The 23,274-nt window shown below is 42.2% G+C and overlaps 1 protein-coding gene across 1 annotated transcript; it reads left to right on the forward strand.

The window, feature by feature from the left end:
- Positions 1-1,754: 1,754 nt before the first annotated feature.
- LOC124037043 (hepatocyte nuclear factor 6-like) lies at positions 1,755-20,956 on the forward strand. Its single transcript, XM_046351666.1, has 2 exons — positions 1,755-2,993; positions 18,563-20,956. The coding sequence occupies exons 1-2, from the start codon at positions 1,952-1,954 to the stop codon at positions 18,853-18,855; spliced, it is 1,335 nt and encodes a 444-aa protein (XP_046207622.1). The 5' UTR covers positions 1,755-1,951; the 3' UTR covers positions 18,856-20,956.
- The last annotated feature ends 2,318 nt before the right edge of the window (positions 20,957-23,274 follow it).

Genomic DNA, 23,274 nt, shown 5'->3' on the forward strand with positions numbered 1-23,274 from the left:
GTCATAAAGCCTATTACACGTATTTTCACGTGGTGTGTGTGCAGAGAGATAATAATGCTGTCCTCGATGGTTTCCTCGGCTATGGGCTATTGAAGACCTAGGACAGACCCATGTCTTGATTGCAACATTACACTTAGTTAGATAAGCTACTGGGCCTTAGTTTTGTGGTGCAAATACAATGTAAAATAGGTCCAATACTATATTACTTAACATATTATAAATATAGGCCTATACAGGTTTGTACATGAAAGGCATATATATACAACTAGAATAGACTACACACACATTTTACGCATGCAAAATAGTATTTTGAAACTGATGCTCTTTAAAAAATGACAAATACATACTGTACAAACCAGGCTAAGAAAAACAATACAAATAGGCCACATATTAAATGATTGTATATATTTTGAGGTAACCACCTGACAGGCTAAATTCCAAACTGAAATGGAACTACGAGTTAAATCTCCGCATGGTTTGGACCTACCCAAAAAGCTTTTTCCACAACCCCATATATCTGAGGTTTCTCGTGATCAAATGAAGCACCTATGGCTTCTGTATATTTTGCTGCTGCAGTATCGATGAATCGTCCACTGATCTATACATCCATTGACACTGATGCATTAGGATTGCTGACCTTGATTGACGTCAGCAGGCCGCGAGCTTTAACACGGGTCATAACAAGTCAGAAGTTGGGAAATTGTGAAGGAAAAATTCGACTGAAAATGAGAATATAGGCGAGGCCCCGTATAGCCTATGCCTTTAACGTCCATCAACTGCATACACAGCGCATACAGCATAAACACATATAGCCAATACATTCATGGCTTTTATAGTTGGCTCAAATATTGGGTACATTTTTAGACAAATTAAAATATAGTTTGCTTTTTCCTAAACCATTTGGACTTATTCGTTCATGAGAACAGGTCTACCCTATTTGCTGTACATTATAGGATATACCTAAAGGAGGCACTGTATGCATATAGCACACAGTGATAGTTATTCTAGTCTAGAATTAGCCGTTTTCCTTCTTGACCCTTGAATAAATAATAATATAGTGCATGGACATTGGGCCCCGTGATTACATGTAGACAATAAAATGCATAGCATTTTTCTATGACATTTTCCTCAATTGCATTCTGAAAATCAATCAGCATATCATATCCGGAAATAAACTATGTGTGCGCCTCTTCTGACTGAAACTCCAAGGTGTATACCATAGCCTGTATCTTTAAGGGGGTGCATTTCAATAGATTGTTTAAAATAACAGAGCTTTTTATTTATGGCAGTAGCATGTCAATTGATATTTAACCATTAAGAAATCACATGTCCTGGCGCCAAGTTATGCGGCTTTATCAGGGAAAACCAAAGGCGCAAGTTTCTTATCCAGGCAGGACTCCCCAATATCTCAAGGTAAATGTTGCATGGCGATGGCTTGCAGTTTTGCTCAAGATACGGGTCTGTCTCGTATCTCTTTAAATGTCTCGTGTAATCTTTTTGAGAAATTCGAGGTTCAGTTTACAACATGAGCAAACATCTGTCTGACAGAGAGCTGGTGACGTCAGACAGCCTCAGACTGAGTGCTAACGCTGGAACAGTGGGCGCAAACATACACAGGCACAGTCACGTCTTAACATACGCGCGGGCACGTCATCATAGACGCTGGAATCACAGCCTTCGCTTTCTATAGTAGTGGTGCTCTACAGCGAATAAAATAGGCTACAAGCAAGGACGGACACCTATCAGAAGCGTGAGCAGCGGTTTGTGGCACAGCTCTGTCGCGGGCAACTGAACGCTTTAAATCATGCTGTATTGACTGAAGAGAGGCTAGTACAATCAATGGCTTGGCTTTGAAATCGTTCACAATTTATTGGAAAGGAGTGTGTGAGACGGGGGAGAGGGAGCGCGCGAGAGAGGAGAAAGAGAGGTGGAAATAAAGATTATTTCAACGATGGAACTTACAATGGAAAACATTGGAAATCTGCACGGCGTATCTCACTCTCATCAAACGGGTGACTTAATGAACTCTCCGCACCACGCACGGCAGTCCTTGGCGTCGCATCGGAACTTGGTGTCACACGGACGTTCAGCCATGGTGTCCAGTATGGCCTCAATATTAGATGGATCTGGGGAGTATCGCACAGACCATGCATTGTCCGGTCCCTTGCACCCCGCAATGACCATGTCCTGCGACTCCGGGATGACCATGAGTAGCACTTACACTACGCTGACGCCGCTGCAGCACCTGCCCCCCATATCCACAGTCTCGGATAAATTTCACCACCATCCCCACCCGCACGCCCACCACCACCCGGCGCACCAGCGACTCGCCGCCGGCAACGTCAGTGGCAGCTTCACCCTGATGCGGGACGACAGGAGCCTTGCCTCGATGGGCAATCTCTATGGCCACTACCCTAAAGACATGTCCGGCATGTGCCAGTCGCTGTCCCCTCTTTCCAACGGCCTCGGGTCTTTGCACAACTCTCAGCAGACTCTTTGCGCTTATGGTCCTGGCGCCCACCTCTCCAACGACAAAATGCTCTCGTCCGGAGGCTTCGAGTCTCACGCAGCGATGCTGTCCCGGAGCGAGGACCACCTAAACCGGGGATTGGGGGGTCACGGGGCCGGGATCATGTCATCCCTGAACGTTATGCCCCATCATAGCCATCCGCACTCTCAGGCTAACGGGTCCATGCTCTCTGATCGGGAGAGGCAGACGGCGGGGGGCGGGCAGGGAGGTGGTTCGGGGCAGGTGGAAGAAATAAACACCAAGGAGGTGGCACAGCGAATAACGGCGGAGCTCAAGCGCTACAGCATTCCCCAGGCCATCTTCGCACAGCGGATCTTGTGTCGGTCCCAGGGAACCCTGTCTGACCTGCTGAGGAACCCTAAACCCTGGACTAAACTCAAGTCTGGACGGGAAACCTTCCGGAGGATGTGGAAGTGGCTGCAGGAACCCGAGTTCCAGAGAATGTCGGCGCTCAGACTAGCAGGTGAGTGAGGAGAAATGTGGCTAATGTGAAGGGATCAATTAGAAGTCAATGTGGCGAGACTATCAATTGCTACTCAAACAGATTATGACTTAAACAAGTTAGTGTGGATTCTTGGAGGAGTTAACGATGGTTGTTAAATAACCATGTTGAATTGGTTGTTAGAAAAGATAAGTAAATCCAGATTGGATTGACTGCTTCATGCTCAGATAATAAAGTAGAAAGAGTAAACAAGCTAGTCTGTGGTAGTCTACTCTGCTGGTGATATCCTAATCAGGTGTTAAACCTGAAAAAGATAAATCAACTTGTTTCAAGTTTTTGAATAGTCATGCGCAAATTTGCTGGCAACGTTATAGTAGGCCTATAGTTGTAATCAATTTTACGCACGGACGTAATGGGGACCACACATACACACACGCACACACGCACACACACAACACACACACAAACTCACGAGGTGTTTCGACCACAGACAAAATGAAGTCAAACAGGGAATGGCTTGAATCAAATTGATTGTGCATCTCTGTAACTGTATCATTTGGACCATAATAAAGATAATAAAATGGTGCGATTATTGACAGAAAGACTGTAGTATTGTAGTATTGATGACCCTTTGTCAAGTTTCACATATTCACTCTTCTTCTGGTGTGGAGTCGTTCCACAAGCCTCGCGCTAATTATATGTATGTGTTCAAATGGACCTGGAATTCTCGTGGGCCTTCCCTTCCCCTGTCGACTCCGGGAGGCGTACACAAGGCGCGTCTGAGGTGTGCCTAGCAGCGGAGCAGTGAGTCACGGGAGCGTGACCTCCCGCGAATCGATACTTCGGGTCCGGCGTCCCTTTTTAAAGTAGCCACTAATAAATGATCCATTTGGATCTGCAAGACAGCTAAAGAAACAGATGCCTCTGTCTATGATTTTCTTTTTACATTCTGCTTATGCTATACTTTATTTCTCAAGTATTTATAATAAATTATAAAGCCATACAGGTCGAATAGCGAGTTCATGGTGCACTAGTGTAATTATGTGTAAATAGAAGTAAAATAAGAACGGAGTGGAGGTGAAATAGGGCTAATTGAATCTACAAATAGGCCTAATTTAAGAATGATTTGTGGTCAAAGGGGACTTTTCTTGAATCTACAACATACCAACTCTAAAACAACAATCATATTTAGCATACGCTTTTATCCAAAGCGACTTACAGTAGTGGGTCCCCCGTGGGAATCAAACCAGCAAACCTGGCATTGCATGCGCCTTGCTCTCCCAACTGAGCTACACCGGACAAAAACACTACAACCCAGGTTGAACATCGTGTTGTAGTCTATGCTGGCAATAAACATACATAGGCCTATAGTCAAACGTTTGTTTTTACAAAGGTCTATGCAATCCTAGTATATAGAATTACTAATGATTAAGGCCTACACTAGCCTGCTTACGGATGGCAAGGCAAAAAAGCAGAAGGATATTAATTTGATAACAATTCAACCACAAAATAATCATACTTCATTTTGGAAATTCAACAGACATATACCATTTAACTGTCACATATTGCTAATCACTCAACTTCGAAACTTCGAGAGGGGATGTTCATATAAATAATTTGAAATAGGCCTGCGATTGAACTTGTCTATTTACCCATTACTTTTATATTTCACTTTGAATTCAAAAGTTGCAACAATTTATTCATATTTATTTATTCGTTCATTGGATCATTTATCGACCCACTTTGCCAGTGAGAGATAACAGTTTGAACAGTTTGAAACATTGTTCAGTATTGTACTCCAAGCCTTTACCGTGAAAACTGGGAATAGTGTTATTTTACAAGCTATAAAGCTTAGGAGCTAATTAAAGAGGATTAATTAAGGGTGGAAAGCTATAGAATCAGAAGAGTTGGAAGTGAGCGCCACTTTGACGTTTCTGCAAAGCACTCCTTTAGGACCTGCATGCGCTTCAAAACGTCAATCAGTACTTCTGTGTGTCGTATTTCAGTGGACAGTTCAATTAAGCAGATATAGTGGCATATTTTAGTTCCAGTCAATGTCCTATTGAAAAGCACTTCATGGAATATAAATGGTTACTTTGCACATTTAGCGGCGTTTTGGTATATAAAGATTTAAACACTCCACAATTGTCTCTTTAAGTGCCATTGCTAAACCTAATTAAACCTAATTGGGCAGTGGGGTTTTTATATAGTCGCAACCTGGTCTCAGAGCATTTCGTTTTATTTTGTACATAAATCCGAGACACTCCATTTAGTTACATGGTTACATAAGGAAGATGTTTACTTAAGGCAAAAACAAAGTAGGGTGATTGGTCTGGTGAACGGGTAGGCTCATAACGCAAACTTCTAGCAACTCTTAGGTTGCAAGTCTGGATCTTATTACAGACGACTTAGGCTAATTAGCCACTTTTCAACTACTTACTACTTTTTAGCTACTTTTGCAACTACTTAGCATGTTAACTAACCCTTCCCCTAACCCTAACCGTAACCCTTTTAGCTAACCATTCCCCTAACCCTAACGTTAACTCTTTAACTTAACTCCTAAACTTAACCCTAACCTTATCCCTAACCCCTAGCCTAGCTAACAGTAGGTAGCTAGCTAACTTTAGCCACCTAGCTAGAATTCATAACATATCATATGTTTAGAAAATTCATACATTTTTCAAATTCGTAACATATTGCACGTTTTACAAATTCGTAACATATAACACGTTTAGGCAAATTCGTAACATATAATATGAATTGTAATTTGTAACATATCATACTAAATGGTTGATGGACATCCACAAACTAATACATACCATGCAAAACGTAACATATCATACTAAATGGAGTGTTTTGGATTTACATACAGAATAATACGAAATGCTCTGAGACATGGTTGATTGTGAACTGCATGCACTATACTAGAACTATGGCACAGAACTTTCCATACTTGTGTTTCTGCATGCATAGGGTGTATATGTGCAGCACGCATGTCCGTTCGTATGCATTATTATTTTAGAATTGATTCACCTATGCTCCATTTGTTCCCCCATGGGTATTTGCCTGAACGCATTAAGGTTGACTTCGGATATTTGAGGATGATATAGGCTACATAGACATTCTTCATACTTCAATAGGATATTTTAATCGGTCTAGTGCAAGTATCATACATTATTAACAAGTATCAATCATTATAGTAGAGATTTTATGGTAATTGTTATGGTTATTGTTATTATGGTCATAATTATGGCTATGATTGTTTAATAGCTGCACTCCTTGAGAGCGAACGCTGTTCCAGGAGGGTGTCACCTGGCCTCGACGTGCTGTATGTTGTCCTGTGAGCTACCTTGTTCTGTTGTCAGTTGCTCTCTAGCAACATGGAGTTGGGCAAAATGACAAATGACTGTGGTATGGAAATGGCGGGCGCTACATTTTACTTATTGCATTTAAATTCACCTTTATACACTGTGCGCATGCGGAGTGGGAGTTGGTGGTTGTGATTCTAAAAGGGATGCTGGCGATAGGCCTACTCGGTCGGCCACATCAATCAATACATTCAAATTACTATTCCAAATTCATCACAGTCACACAAATCAATGCCGTTGCCTTGCTTAGCTAATGTGAAAACGCCAGTGGCTGCACACTCACATGACAATCCTCCCCATAAAATTAAAAATACGATGTAGTCAATTGAGGGGGGGTTCTGTCATGACAAAGATAGGCTGCGTTCCCTTTAAGCGCATACCCTAAAACGGATGGTTCATAATTGGAATGATGTGTAGTATTGTCCGCGTGAGGAGGGCAAGGTGAATCTCAGAGAAGATACCCACCTGATATGGCCTACAATTTAGGCCAACCACTGCCTTTTAGAACAAATCATTATCTCCAAACAAGCTCACAACCTGCAGCTTTTCGAATGTTGAAGCCAATTAAACAAGGAAGCGCACATATACTGTAGCTATGGAGTAGACAACACCTTTGATTGTGTTGAAAAAGACACGGCAAAGTGAGGGCCGAGATGCATAGATTGCTTAAACGATGAAAACAATTCGTCTTTGCAGCTGTGTTGAATTCCACACTCCATCTCAATGTATTTGGTCGGGTCAATAAAGCAGTGATCGATAAGGATAGCCGGTGCATCTATCAATTATTCCGCCTCAGCACTCTCTCCCATTGGACTCTCCCAGAGCGTTGGGGGATGGCTGGGAGATTTAGGCAGGAGCTGGGAAAGGGGATGAGAGACTGGGAATTGCACGCATTTTTCTTTCTCTCTGTTGTAATCATGTTACATGTAGACTGGATGGAAAACTTGCCCTCAAAACGCCATTTGGGGGTTGGGTTACATAATCAGCTTGGATCTGTGTAAACATGCATCCACCAACGCATTGTTCCAGAATCACTCGGGAGCCACGAGGAAGACAACAGAGAGACAACCAAAATGATACGATCCTGACAAACCTCCTATGTGGAAAGTACGACGCAATGAAATATTACGCAAGAGAATCAATCTCATTTATCCAAACATATACAGCGGGGATATCAACATTTTATCGTTTGTAAAATGTCGATTTTGAGGATGAGTTAATGCTCTGTTCTAGTAATAGGCTATTCAATGAAAATACACGCAAATCATGGATAGGGAGAGAATAGCTCAATAACAAGCCTAGTCTACATGCCAATCACATCATTGGCGGTCAACCTGTCTGCTGTCCCCATACTTTTACTATGGAGCAAGATTTTGGGGGGATTGCTCGGATATTCATGATAAACTAATATAAGTGAAATGAGTCTTTTATTAATCTATCATCCAACAGTTTATATGCACAAGTAAGCCACGTGTATGCAGCCTCCATATTCCCGACGTAACGCTGCCTGTCTGGGACATAATCCAAATGTCATCGCTGTACCTAAGCAACGACCAACCCAGCCTGCTCCACACAGCACTAGCATTTCTATCCACCTCCAAGTGCAGGCTACATAAATGTTTACCACCACCTAACAAAACCATTTTCAATTGGGATCACCGCTGTCTTTGGTGCTGAAATCTTTATATGAATGGCGCTGTTGGCCTGTGTTTGAAGCCATGTATTATGGCTTTAATAAGGGGCTGTACAACATGGTTGAGGTAGGTTATGGAGGTAGTGTGCCAGATGAGTCAAATTAAATAAATAATGAATGTATATATATATATATATATATATATATATTGTTCATAGGCTAGCCTGCGTCTAGCATAAATCCTTTACCCAACACCAGTCAACACGTGATCAATAATATTACACAATTTCCCAATCAGATCCGTCTCTCCATCTTGTTGTAGGCTCTGTTAAGACACAAAGTCCAAAGAATAAAGTCCATATTCAATCAAATCCGGAAAACGCTTTCCCGGGATATTCGCCTCCAAAATACACATTTTCATATGGTGCACAACAAAACTAAAGGCTTCAACAAAAGAGACTGAGCATAAAATTAATCAAAAGCTATGAAGCCAGAATGTTGTTAATAATCTTCCCAGGAAATCCGGTTCCTCTTTTTGATTGCATAGAACCTTTAGAAGTGATTGATTTAGGATAATCGAAAACAGGCTTTTTCATAAAGAGACGTGTTGATGCAGGCCTGCGAAATGATCGATGCGGACTTTAATAATTGATAAGCATGGGGAAGACAACGGGAGAAAATCATGCAGCTGCGGTTTCACAGACGCTCTTCGTTAAGCACAGCAATGTGTGTTGTAAATACTGGGATTCACACGCGCGCGCTCGCGTACACGCCACACACAGTGAAATCCTGTGGCTGTTGTGGACAATGGCCAGTACGCAGCCATTTTCCCCCGTACAATAATGAAAAGCTATATTCACATTCTTCAAATCCATTCCAAATGTTTGTCAAGGCAGCCAGGTGACGAATAATGATTTGTTCTGTGTTTTTCTGCCTTCGAGGAGGCGAATTGAGCACTCACATACATCTCCCAATTTTTACAGTGTAGCGTGCCTGCATGTGCGTATGTGATCAGGATATAGAGTGCGCCATACATTGTTAAGTCCGATCTGATTCTGTATCGATTTCCATTCCCGGGTCTCTCCTTTCCATCGCTGGAGCTGTGACATGCAGGCATACTCCCCATTCCCTCTCCTCTCCTGTGCAATACCATTTCCCCCATTAACAGCTCACCCTTCATAACATACAACGGAATGGATAATAAACGCATGCTTTCATTGGCACGATGCAGCTACAGCATATGCTGTAAAAACTGCTATTCCACTAATCATAGGCTATGTTATGTTGACAATTCTCTAAAATTTCGAACCAGTTAACCTATGCTGTAGATAAGGGAATAGCCTAAAATTACATTAGCCTAATTTCGTCCCGTCAACACAGTATAACCAATAGGCCTATGGCCAGACAGACCTACGGTGAAAATGACAATGTCTCCATTAGGTAAAGGGATCAATAACAGAAGACTGTTCCGTCACTTACACAAGCCAATGTGGGCAGTCGCTCCACTCACACTGTACAGTAGTAGCCTTTAGTATAGCCTTTAGTATAACCTCAGAACTTCACTGTGTCTCTTTTCCATATTTTCATCACATATGCAGACACAAAAGAGAGATAATACACACGGGGCCATTGTAATTATAAATGCAGCACATAGTTCCAACCCGTTTGCATCAATAGGCTTACAGTCCAGAATACCGTCTATTCTATTTTAGATGATCAATTCCTACGCTTCTCTGTCGCCCACTCTCCAAACCGGATCAATAGGAGAGAATGACCTTTAAATCAAATTGCTAGGAGAATGAACTGTGCGCATGAGGTTAGCGTCAAAGGGTTAAATGGCATCGCGTCACTGATTTCAAATATCAAACCGTAAAGGAAGCCATTTTCTGAAGCCATCCACAGCAACATTTCCCTGCCAGATAATATAATAATTATTTGGTTTACATTATATGTATTATTAGACACATAAAATGCAAAATCAATGTCAATAAGCCTAAGCTTATATTGTCATATTTGGCACCGTAAAAACAAAGGCATCTTGTATTGGGTCGATTTCCATAAATATTTTGGTGGCGTGGAATCAGAGTATACGAGACCACATTATCCCTAGCCAACCTATAAGCGTTACTTGGTTGTTTGAAGCCTAACTGCCCCCCTCCACCTCCACACACGCACACACACACACTCACACACACACATCATCATCATCATCATCAAGCCTTGGTTATTTGGTTCAGCTGTGTAGTGCTAGGGCAAAAAACTACAAACAAAAAACTAGGACCGGGTTTGGGAAACCCTGCAATACAGCACTTCCCGTTTCGCCCTACGTAAACGGTTGTAAATCTCTGAGCAGTGGTGTTGAAATGCCGACTGTCTCTCCGGTTAGAAGTGGCCGCTTATCTGACGTCCCGACAGGTCATCGCTTATTCAATGTCCGATAACGGCTTGTTTAATGCCCGATCTAAGGCGAATACTGCAACGTTCGAAGAACAAAGTACACATTGTCCACCCAATTATTAAGGAGAGAAAGGGCACACATCCCCATTTAGGCCTTGAACGAATAGGCTAATAGTAGCATTAGCCAATAGTCAACTAATTAGCCGGCAGTGATAATTGAATGGCAACATGCAATGACAACATCCTCATCCATAGGCTACACTGAATTCATAATCGTAGTTCGTGATTTGATAAACACAACCATGCTTGCGTGCAGGTTCGGTTGTAGACTATAAGTCTAAACACATTCTAAGGCAGTAAAAAACGTTTTTTAAACTGTGATTAAAAATGACTTCAGAAACGGGTCTCATTTTAGGCCCATAATAACATAAAACGTGTTCGGGCACCGCATGCCAACGATCTCCTGCATGCCGCATTGGCTTCATAGATTATTGTCAAAAGAGGATCATGGTTTTTAAAGGTGACATCAAATAGATAAATAAGTAGTCGAGGGCCTTAAAGTTTGGCCACAAATTTCACATGTTGCATGTTGATTATTTGCACACAATAGCACACGTTTTCCCTTCATTTTGCAGTGGTAATAGTTCCAAAAATAGGATTGGAGACTATCTCGGATTTTACCACTCTTTATTTCACATCAGCTAAATATTTTCCAACACTGAAACTTTCATTTAACTCTGAGTTGAATAGAAGACAAGTAATTCCGAAGAGCATCCCAGCCTGACTCTTACACTGAAAACTGAAAAACTTACAATCATTTGGAATGATTTTTAAAAAATATTACATAAATATTATTGAATAGACAGTTAATCCTACCCTGAGAGCCGAGCCTGCATGCGCTCAAATACACCACATGCAACCAGGGTCGATCACACAGTAAAACCGCAGTCATACACACGACACACCCCACGCCGTACCCACAGATGCAACCCGAAACTCCAGTTGGGCAAACACACACAAATCAACAAAGAAACACAACGACCGTTAAATCAATTAATTAATTAATCAATGTTATATTACATGCTATTTAAACAAACGGTGTGGTTTCTAACATAATAATTTTAATTTAAGTTTGAATATCTATTCAGCCAAGGCATTCAGCCAGGCCATCATTTTTCGGCCTATGTTTAAAGAACTAAGGCCCATTCTCTGAGACGGCATCTTTAGACCCCCCTTTATCCACTACTGGCTAAAGATGAAACATGTTGTAGCTTGAAGAAGATATGCAAATACATCATTACATCACATATTCATATCACAGTTAATGATTCAATATCAAAATCAACACATTTAAACTTTGTGTGTGTGTGTGTGTGTGTGTGTGTGTGTGTGTGTGTGTGTGTGTGTGTGTGTGTGTGTGTGTGTGTGTGTGTGTGTGTGTGTGTGTGTGTGTGTGTGTGTGTGTGTGTGTGTGTGTGTGTGTGTGTGTGTGTGTGTGTGTGTGTGTGTGTGTGTGTGTGTGACAATTGCATTAACCCAACACGCACCCAAAGATACTATGACAAACTTCAAGCCCAACCCTTTTTACATGCTGCACTTTTGTTCGATAAAACTAGTTATTTATTTGATAAAATATTGGATTAATTAAACTTCCTCTGACTTGGTTATTACATGTATTATTATTATTATTAGTAGTAGTAGTATTTTATTAATTAATTAATTATACTATGATTACGGTTTTATTTCCTAATAGTTAGCCATATTTTCCGACATTTAAGCTGCCTCGTTGATTGAATAACATTGTTTATACAAGTACTCACCTGCACTTTCTTTTCAGCTGACAACGGCAGAATTACATGCATCAAGATCGACCTTTGAGACGATTTGCAGGCTGCTTCACTGATAACATTTTTGGGCCGTCCCATAAAACACCGAAAGGAAGAAAAACACAAAATGTGTGACGAAAAGTTTTTAAACTTAAGGTTTGACTTGGTAAATAGAGTCAGGACTAGCGGCCATATGTTTTATGGTGCCAGAGAGCAAATTAACCAGTTATGAACATGCCAAGAACAGTAGGCTATGCTTAAAGAAACAAACATCACAGTTGAGTTATGCGTTTTAACAGGAGCCCCTCACAATGTTGACAAAAGCCTTCTGTCTGCACAGTGATATTGCTGGCCACAAAGGTCACTCAAAAAATATATCTGTGATCTGTTGTGGCCAGTCATCCATACTGCCAATTCAATTACTCAGCCTTTTTTATTTGTCTTTACATTTGACCTTTGATGTAGGCGAATTCTTAATTTTATTTCAAAAGGTAATACAACAATCCTCAATAAAGGCTCTGGTACAGGGTATTGCAGTTTTTAATTGTAGACCAATATCGTTTGATGATGCTAAACGTGTTGCTATAAAACAACTTAACAATAGAATAGGCATTATGCAAAACATTGGCAGAAATACGATCACACAAAAAAGACAGCCTACCTTCACAATATCAACATAATATGTCTGCAATTAAATCATGGAGTCCGATGACTTTATGCTTTAATAATCTCTATTTCAGGTAACTAAAAGTAACAGCCCATAATAACGATTTAAAATGAGTCAGTCGTAGCTGATGATGGTGTGCATCTTGTATGTCCAAATCAGACATTGACCCAATGACTTGTTAGAAGCCAGCTATTAATAGTAAGTCATTATGAATAAGAGTCCATGGTTGACATAGTGACTGTTTCTCGCCTGCAGTAGCCCGGCCTCAGCGGGAGAGAGTCGCACCGCACCCAATTTCAGATCAGCCCCATTCAAGCCATCGATCCCAGGCAGAACGGTTGGCTGCACGGTGCGGTTAGTTATCGATTCCCCCACCATACCCCCCTTCCCCTCACTTCAAATCCGATAGAGCACACACCTCTAGCCAGGCTGCAGAGGCAGTTTTCACACGCTCACATATTTATTTACATACCATTTTGAATCTGGAAGTATGCGTGGGCAGGCTTTTACCGAAATTGGGGATTAGTAACTCAAGTATAATAATTCAATGAGACACAATTAAGCAAATGTGTATTATGATCAGACCATATATGAAATACATTCACAATTGATTTACCACGTATCCCACGGGCCTATTGTTATCAAACGATGTATTTACTGATGATGTGGTGGGCCTACATTCAACAAATGCGTCCAACTGAGAGATACACCTGTTGTGATTGTGGGTTTGCTCTCACAGGCACCGCAGACCTCTTGACGTAAAAAAAGATGATAGTTATTATTATGTAAATAATAGATCGAGTCAATCTCAGCGAAGTTAGTCAATGTTAACGTTACCCCACTCTTACAAACATGTTGCCACTGGACCCGTAGTGCTGTTTTACATGAACTTCTCAGACCAAAATGATCTGTCGCTTATTACCTTTCTTAATCAGGGAAACACCAAAATGACAGAGTACATTATATAAAGTAGCGAGGTGTCACTAAATTATAAATATGTTTCATCATAAAACAAAAGTTGAATTTATATCACTAATCTTTCTTTAGATGGGCACTCCTAAATTTCCTCAGCAGCCTGACTGTTTACTTAGCAATGCCACCATATTTCATTTGGCAACTTTCACTGACATTTGTTGCCAATTAAGTATGATATGCCATGTCAATACATTTAAGCATGAGGTCTACAACATGTTCCAAGTCACGCATTTTGTCACATTTGACTTCAGTTAAACATTACTTGTAAGTATAAATGCATGTTTCCATCGATAATCTGAGCACTTGAGTACTGTTTCTAAAGGCATTTAGCAGCTGTCAGCTCACACAATGAGCTGACTGTATAGTCATTATGGTATTATTTTGATATTATATCATATCAGGTTCTCGACCTACATAGGTAAATACAGGGTATTTATCTAAAGGTGATTAAAGAGGTACTCGCTTCACTTTTATTAAAGAACAAACATCTAATGACAACATTTGATTGGTGAATTTTGCACACAGAGAAATCTCTTTGATGATCTCAGATATAATGGAAGCCTAATGACTGGTCAAATATAAAGTATCTCTTCAAAAAAAAAGCGTAAGTCAAATGAAAATGTAGGCTTCCAGTGAATTTATTCTGAACTGAAGTTAGAACCATTCTTCTTCCTAACAAGAGATTTGAGCAGGTTGACTTTCAAAGTGGTCCTGAGTGAGTGTTATTGAAGCTGTGGGGGAATGCCTTGCAGCAGAGCAGTGTGCAAGGTAAACAAACAAATTGTATCAAGTTATCAGTATATTAGCACCAACTCTGCCTCATTACATTAAGGAGTATTGAGTTGTAAGTTTGCATTGGGAAACCTTGGCACTGCCCTGCGGTCTGAATGGAATAAATACTGTACAAACTAGCGTTTAAAGTGCAGCCCAGTCGATACATAGCCTACCAATATTTGTGCAACACAAGTCAAAACAAAATCCATGGATTTAAAATACTGTACGCCCTATTTTACAGCACTACCCAAGGTCTGGAGAAAAGGTGCATCCGATTCTGTGGCATCTAGAATCCTGCAGGGGGAAATAATTGAGTTTTAGATAACACACTGATACATGCCAACTGGCAGAGCCTATAAGGTAGAGAGAGAAGTGCCTGGGGTTCTTTTCTGTAATGGCAATGGAAGCAGAACTTGAAGTTGACTTTATCGTGTGCATAAACATGTTCAACCGTAACCAGTAAAAACACATATCGGGAGATTCATTAAAACAGTGGTCTATGGCTAGATCAACCAATAGGCTACACTTTAACAGTAAGCCTACATGAATCTGTGTTTTACATTTAGGAGTGTTGTCATTAAATATGTAGCCATGGCTATTAGACATTAGTGACATTTTGGACTAGCTGATCAAAGACCTATGGGCTATTCATTCTGCAGTGCTAATAACCAAAACACATCACAACGTGACGTTCATTACATAGATCCAGTATGATTTCAATGTCTAGAGATAAACATATATTTTATTTTTACATAGTAGGCTGTTGTTTTTCTCGAACAAATATAACCGCAGCACAAAATTGACAAAAGAGTGGCATTTGGATAACCCAGGCAGGAACTGACTGTTGAAGCGAAGTCCTGGAATAACAGGGTTGGTAGGCTAGTCGCCTTTACGAGTGAAATTAACTGGTGCTAACGGTTTATGAGGACCATTGCTCCCACAAAATTTGAGCAAATAAAACCTACAACTGACCAATTCGAGAAGCATTTCTCGAAACTCATGAATCTTTTTCCTTCCCATTCTCCCTCCGAGGCATAATTAATTGGACGAACTGAATTTCACACACGAATTACTCACGAATCTATCGACCGATATTGAACGCCCAGGGCCTTTCTCGTAACCTTTTTTTGGTGCGTTGCAATGCTACGAATATTAACGACCAGAGAAAGAGAAAAGTTATAAAATAAATATATATAAATATATAAAACTTTATATTGACTCCCGTTTTAGATGTCGGTTCAATACAAATGTGTTGAAGTCATGATCTGCCCGTGCATTGTGGGATTGTTTTGAGTGACCATGACAAAATCCAACAGCCGTTGGACTATATTATGGTAAACCCCACACCGACCCAAATGTATTCATTGGTAATGATGATGATTAATCGAGTAGGGTATACTTTGTAATGTTTGTAAATTAGTTGCTTATATAACACAACGTCCCCCTAACCTTATACACATGCCAAACCGTAGGCTATAATATCCAATGCAATTTTCAGGTTTGTGACTGAAAGATATTGAAAATAAATAAATCATGTCTATCAATTTATAAGGCTTCCACTGATGCCACAGTTTGAAGTAGCGAACGGTATAATAAATGCCATGGTGTGGGGTTGTAGTCTGGGCAGAGTAGGCCATCGTGAAAGCAGGAAATAAAAGCCAAATACATTTGTATTTTTGTCCAATATGGGTTGTGTTTCGTGCATGAGTTTATGTCAGTCTCTTTGCTCTGTGTCTTCTGTAGCTCTAAAAGCTGCAATGATCGATTTTCTTCTTTTCTACAGCGTGATTCAGTAATCAGGGCCCCCTTCCTCACCGATCGATCACTATTGATTTGCCTACTAAATCCAGCGCCTGTAGCAAGACAGCCAAGTATGGCGCCCCGTACGGCCAGGGCACAGCGCGAGTGACACCTACTGACTAAGAGATGATAAAACAACAGGGTCAAAAGTCTCCCACAGAGCTCTGTGAACAACTCAAACATAATGGGATGAAGGGGATGGATGGAGCGAGGGATACGAATGGATAGCTGTGTTAATAATCATACCATACACACATAACTAGGATATTGCATCTGTCATCATCTGTTGCCCAAGAAAACTACAACGATGATATATCCACTCTAGACCATATGAAACTATCATCATCATAGTTTCATATGGTCTAGAGTGGATATATCATCATCATCATCATCATCATCATCATCATCATCATCATCATCATCACCACCAGTCTGTCTATAGAGCAGACACAGTGTATAGTGTATGATTGTGCTTAGGAGAGGTCTGGAGTAGTCTTGATGTGAAATACAAATATGATAGTTGTGCTCATGTGGAGGTTAGGCCACTGTAGTGAACAGATTTGACTGCAATGGTTGATCAATGGGCTCTGTTCCACTGTAATTAGACACACAGCACCACAGCTTGGCTCCAGCAATTTCAGCACACACACACACACACACACACACACACACACACACACACACACACACACACACACACACACACACACACACACACACACACACACACACACACACACACACACACACACACACACACACACACCAGACAGACAGACAGACAGACAGACAGACAGACAGACAGACAGACAGACAGACAGACAGACAGACAGACAGACAGACAGACAGACAGACAGACAGACAGACAGACAGACAGACAGACAGACAGACAGACAGACAGACAGACAGACAGACAGACAGACAGACCAGACCAGACCAGACCAGACCAGACCAGACAGACAGACAGACAGACAGACAGACAGACAGACAGACAGACAGACAGACAGACAGACAGACAGACAGACAGACAGACAGACAGACAGACAGACAGACAGACAGACAGACAGACAGACAGACAGACAGACAGACAGACAGACCAGACAGACAGACAGACAGACAGACAGACAGACAGACAGACAGACAGACAGACAGACAGACAGACAGACAGACCAGACCAGACCAGACAGACAGACCAGAGAGAGTGTGAAAGAATGAAGGAATAAAGTAAGATTGGAGTGAAAAAACAGAGGCGACAACAGGGGACAAAACGGACTATATCTAAACCTGTTTTCACTGTTTATATTACCTTTATACACAGTTAATACTAGTTCCAGTACATATGGTAAGCAGTATATGTTTCTATTTGGTGCTTCTAAGTAATACTAGAGGTTTTCTTTTCAAATTGCTCCCCATAGAAGTCAGTGCACACTCAACACTCCAGTTTGTGTTGGAGGCAGTTATAAATACCATCTCAGAGCTCAATGGATAGGGCTCCAGTGGCTCTGTTTGAAGTAGCAGACTGCAGACCTGCTGGAGGGGATTCTGACCTCAGTCCCTGTAGAGAACCCCCCAATTCCTACAGCAATGTGGGTCAATATCTCCCTCTCCACCACTCCTTTTCTCTCATACACACATGCACACACACTGATCTCTGTTTCGCTCTCGTCTCTCTCTCTCACACGCACGCACGCGTACGCTCACACACAAACGCTTACTATTGTGCAACAGTCACTCAGTCTCCCATTGCGACCCAAACTGCATTAATATTGAATCTAACAGCAGTGTCTCCACCAGGCAGCCAGAGCTGCTCACCGCAGGCTAGCTCCGTCTGCACTCTGCAGGATGGAAGGAATATTCCCACCGGGCACAAGGGATGGATTAGCTTTAAATCAAGTTTAATACATGGCAATATACGCAAGCTCAATATATTTTGCTGCTGTATAAACCAGTTTGTACATCTTTAAGTACTGGCTAATGACTCATTTCCTACATCTTCCCTTAATTCTCCCTCTGCATTTCTCACCTTTTTACTATCACTGAAGTACTCATAATCATATAGTATTGCAGTACTATAAGTGTAACACTGCATTTATGCTATGTTATTCTCTCCCCCTTTGTCTCCCCAACCCCACCCATATCACCCCTCACAGCCTGCAAGCGCAAGGAGCAGGAGCATCACAAAGACCGCAACATGGTGCCAAAAAAGCAGCGGCTGGTCTTCACGGACCTGCAGCGCCGCACACTCATCGCCATCTTCAAGGAGAACAAGCGCCCGTCCAAGGAGATGCAGATCACCATCTCCCAGCAGCTGGGCCTGGAGCTCAACACTGTCAGCAACTTCTTCATGAATGCCCGGCGCCGCTGCGTGGACCGCTGGCACGACGAGCACAGCACCAGCCCCGGCCAGCCGGGCACCTCGGCCACCACTTTCTCCAAGGCCTGAGACGCCCGGGGGGAGCCACGGGGTGGCATTGGGATGGGGAGGTGGTACCTCCTGTATCCCACTTCGTTCCCAATAACCATGTTGATGCCTCCTCATTCGTGCCATGCAACCACGTCTTGGTCAGTCGTAACTGTAACCACCACGATCCTGAACATCTCACCACTGGACTGTTATGAAGCAAGTGAAACGTAAAGGTAACATGTAGTCAGGTCCACACAAGGACAATCATTTTTTTCCGATTGAATCAGCTTTCTGTTGATGGTGTCAGTCCATTTACACTACAGACACAATGATATGTTGCTTTGTTTAAACAATCTCAAAATCAAGCCTCTGCCAGCCTCCCTATCCAGGTAGTTGGTACTGAATCCCTCTTCAGCACTCCCCTTTGTGTCTGCTACTCTGAGTCTCTCCTCACATCTCTCATCTCTCCACAAAGCAAAAAGGACAGAAGAACGGCAATAAACATGACAGCACCCAGCCCTGTGATCCTACCCAGTTCTGTGATCCTACCCAGTTCTGTGATCCTACCCAGCCCTGTGATCCTACCCAGTTCTGTGCAAAAGGCCATCCTGGAAAAAAACAACACAACCCCGTTGAAAAAACAAAAGCTCAACCTCTCATTTCCTCTCCTCCCTCTATCCACTCCTTATTCGCCAAAGGTATTCCCTGATGGCCAGCCATTTCAGCGAGCCACTCGAATCATACTCTGGCAAACTAATGAATCGAAAAATGAATCGATGCAGACAGGGAGAGGGAACGGGGCTTTGACCCTTCTTGAAGGTGAAACAGAAGACGCTTGGCAATAAAGATACTCAGATCTGCCCGGCTGCCTAGGTCTATATTGTTGCACAGATGTTGGAGGCCTGCAGGGAGACTTTCGTTGCTTGGGAGAAGCAGAAGTGTCTGTCGGGGAGGTGAGAGAGCGATACGCCTGGACATGCTCTTTGTTCAGGAGGGAGCTGCTTTTCACTGATCAATACAGAAACCAAGCGACAACACGGCCAGGCAGGCGACAAGCGAACAGCATTATAGCTGCTGTATAGAATGTAAGAGGAGCACATGGAACCCAGTGGAGGTGGCGACACAATGGCCTAACAGCTTCCCAGTCTGCTCTGCACACAAGGTGCCCTAGTGCCCCCTGCTGGTTATAAGAGTAAGCTGCAGCCAGCAGTCCTCTAGGAAAGGCCTTTACGTGTGTTCCAGGGCTGGGGAGAGAGAGGCCATGGCACATGTTCAGGCCCTCGCAGATCTCTGAAGGCAGATCAATAGTGAGCCATTATCCTATTGTTGTTCCTCATCCAACGAGGACTGGTGAAGTGGGAGGAGGGGAATGGTTCAAGAAGCGCCCACTACCCTGGAAAATAGAAGTCAGGTTTTTAGCAAACACTCCAAATACGTTACCTTGATGATACTCACCAAGAAAATAGATGGCCTTGTGTCACAACCCATACGCTAGGGTATTGAAAGATACACACAGAAACACATACAGCTGATATAGAGATATGTCTCAGTTTCATTTAGTGGACAGAGAGGTAATGATGGATCCAGAAACATTTGAGGTGCTACAGAGATTTAGCTTCACATCATCATTTATGCAAAAATGGTGAGGAGGTTTCCTGTTTTGAAACGTCTCAAATTACACACAGTTTAGACGCATTATCCGTCTGTCACCAAAAATAATAATCAGCAGATTTGGAAAAGAGCTCATTTCCCTCTGGATATTCCCACACAATGGTTATTATCTGTGGCTAGCCATCACACACTACAGTCACAAATGCTACAAGAACTAGTGCCAATGCTAACTGCCTTAATGATAATCAGAGAATATGGTACTGCATTCACACACAGCTACAGCGTACCCTACTCATAATGATGGGCAGTACGTACCATAGCAACCAACAATCAACTTTTAAGTGAATTAGAATCTACTTTTTTAGAAAACGAAAAGTTAACCAGATTTTAAGGCATACAATACCAAACCTCAAAACCACAAAGATACCACAATATGTGTAACAAAGACAAATCCACCAACACATACTGGACACATTTTTGAAACAGAGGAAAATCTCTCTCTCTCTTTCATTCTATCTTTGGTTCTCTACCCCCTCTTCCCCATACCCCTCTCCCCTCTCGTTCTCTCTTTCTCTCTCTTTTTCTCTTTCCCTCTCTTTCTCTCTTTTTCTCTTTCCCTCTCTTTCTCTCTTTCTCTCTTTCACTCTATAATATTGATGCGGGTAATTAGTACCATAGACACAAAGTTTCTCTTTCTTGTTACTTCTGTGCTCTGTCGTGCATAAGTAAGGCACCTTGTTGATAAATCCAAAAAAGACAAATGAAAGGACTTTTTAAAAGAAAAAAAGGGATGTGTGGACCTAGACCAATGAAGGACATCGTTTTTTTTGCATTATATGTGAATATTGACAAGGAGGAGACATTTCCCAAGACAAGGAGAAAGCAGGGAGATGGACAGTGTATTCTTCATGCCGTTACATGTCAGGGTTGCGGTCTGTACTTCAGCACCTTGTTAATCTGAGCCCCAAAAATGGGCTGTGAAAAAGGGACACAACATGACCTCCACATGTCCTTGCTGATTATATGTGTGTATGGGGAGGGAGGGATGCAGGTTAAAGAGGAGTTAGAACATGACCTCCACATGTCCTTGCTGATTATATGTGTGTAGGGGGAGGGAGGGATGCAGGTTAAAGAGGAGTTAGAACATGACCTCCACATGACCTTGCTGATTATATGTGTGTAGGGGGAGGGAGGGATGCAGGTTAAAGAGGAGTTAGAACATGACCTCCACATGACCTTGCTGATTATATGTGTGTAGGGGGAGGGAGGGATGCAGGTTAAAGAGGAGTTAGAACATGACCTCCACATGACCTTGCTGATTATATGTGTGTAGGGGGAGGGAGGGATGCAGGTTAAAGAGGAGTTAGAACATGGATGTTATCTGTGGGGTCTTAAAATGCAACTGTAGCATTTCCAACAATGTAGTTAGATTAACTGTGCAGAATAGATAAGACACTTTGATAGTTTGATAGAACGGCTCCAAACTCGCTTTGCTATAAGCAGTGAGTTTAAAGTCTCGAACGATGAGAAAAATTGATTTGTGGTACACAGTTCAGCAAGGGCAGAATTCAGCTCTATGTACGTGGCTGAATAAATGACCTTTGTTTGTAGTGAGAACCAATGTGGCTACCTCACTAAGCTGAGTGGTTTGTGAAACCGCCACGAATACCAAAGATTACTCCAGCCTGCCAGTCCCATGCTACCCGGGGGACACACACCAAAAAGAGCCCCCCTCTACCCCAACGTTGTTACAGACAGACACACTGACACACAAACAGACACCCTGACACACTCCACACACATACCGTAAATATACAGTGCAGTCAGGCTGCATTGTACCACAAAGGAGGTGGCTACCATGCAGATAGAGTTGAGTGCCTTTTTTCTTCAACCACAGGAGAGACTGCTCTGGACACACACACACGCGCGCACGCACGCACGCACGCACGCACGCACGCACGCACGCACGCACGCACACACACACACACACACACGCACACACACACACACACACACACACACACACACACACACACACACACACACACAATTTGTTATTAAATGGCCAGAAAGGGGCACAGAGTGGGGGCTGTGTCAGCATCTTCTTTCATATTGACTTTCCATCTTGATACACTAGAATAAAAGCACTTTATCATGTAGAAAGTCTAGAAAACATTTTCTAGACACTATTTAAATCAGACAAAAATACGTTACTTTGAATTCCGTAAATCACTTTGTTACTGCATAGTAGTTGCTGTCGGAGGGGCTCAGAGGGTGCCCTTGTTTTCTTAGCCTGGTGTTCTTCTGTTCTCCGTCCCTTCACTCCTCCCAACAGAGATATTTTTATGTAACAGAGAGGGAGGAGGTAAAGGGCTTGGCAGAAGTCAACAGTGGCCAGTATGTAGTTGTAATATCTTACCACTGTATATCATTCTCCCTCCACACTTGGTGCAAGCACTAATGCTGCGCCGGGCACCTGAACAGTCATTGACAATAATAGACAGACACAACTTCTCTCTCCCTCCGCCTCCACCCTGTCTACTCTACTCACACATCAACCTCTCCCCCTGGCCAGAGCTAAGACTTGGTAGGCATCTGTTGACAATTAATTCTGAAATACCTCAAACCTTTATGTAATTAACTGAAAAATAATCATCCTAATGATAAAAATGACTATGATTCTATGATACTATGATTCTATGATAGTTAGTTTTGGAACTTGTGACTTGAAGCTTTATACTGTTCAATGTTTTTATTTGTTTGCTTATTTTTCCTTTACGTTTCCTGTTTGTTTTGCTGCGGCATGCACTTAATGTTTTCATAAAGTAAAGACCTTGTGAATGTTTC

This window comes from Oncorhynchus gorbuscha, linkage group LG06 (genome assembly GCF_021184085.1).
Source record: "Oncorhynchus gorbuscha isolate QuinsamMale2020 ecotype Even-year linkage group LG06, OgorEven_v1.0, whole genome shotgun sequence".
Taxonomy (NCBI): Eukaryota; Metazoa; Chordata; class Actinopteri; order Salmoniformes; family Salmonidae; genus Oncorhynchus; species Oncorhynchus gorbuscha.

Coding starts and splice junctions, on each gene's coding strand:
- LOC124037043 (XM_046351666.1), top strand. CDS start 1,952: ATGGAACTTACAATGGAAAACATTGGAAATCTGCACGGCGTATCTCAC. Junction 2,994..18,562: donor GTCGGCGCTCAGACTAGCAG/GTGAGTGAGGAG, acceptor CACCCCTCACAG/CCTGCAAGCGCAAGGAGCAG.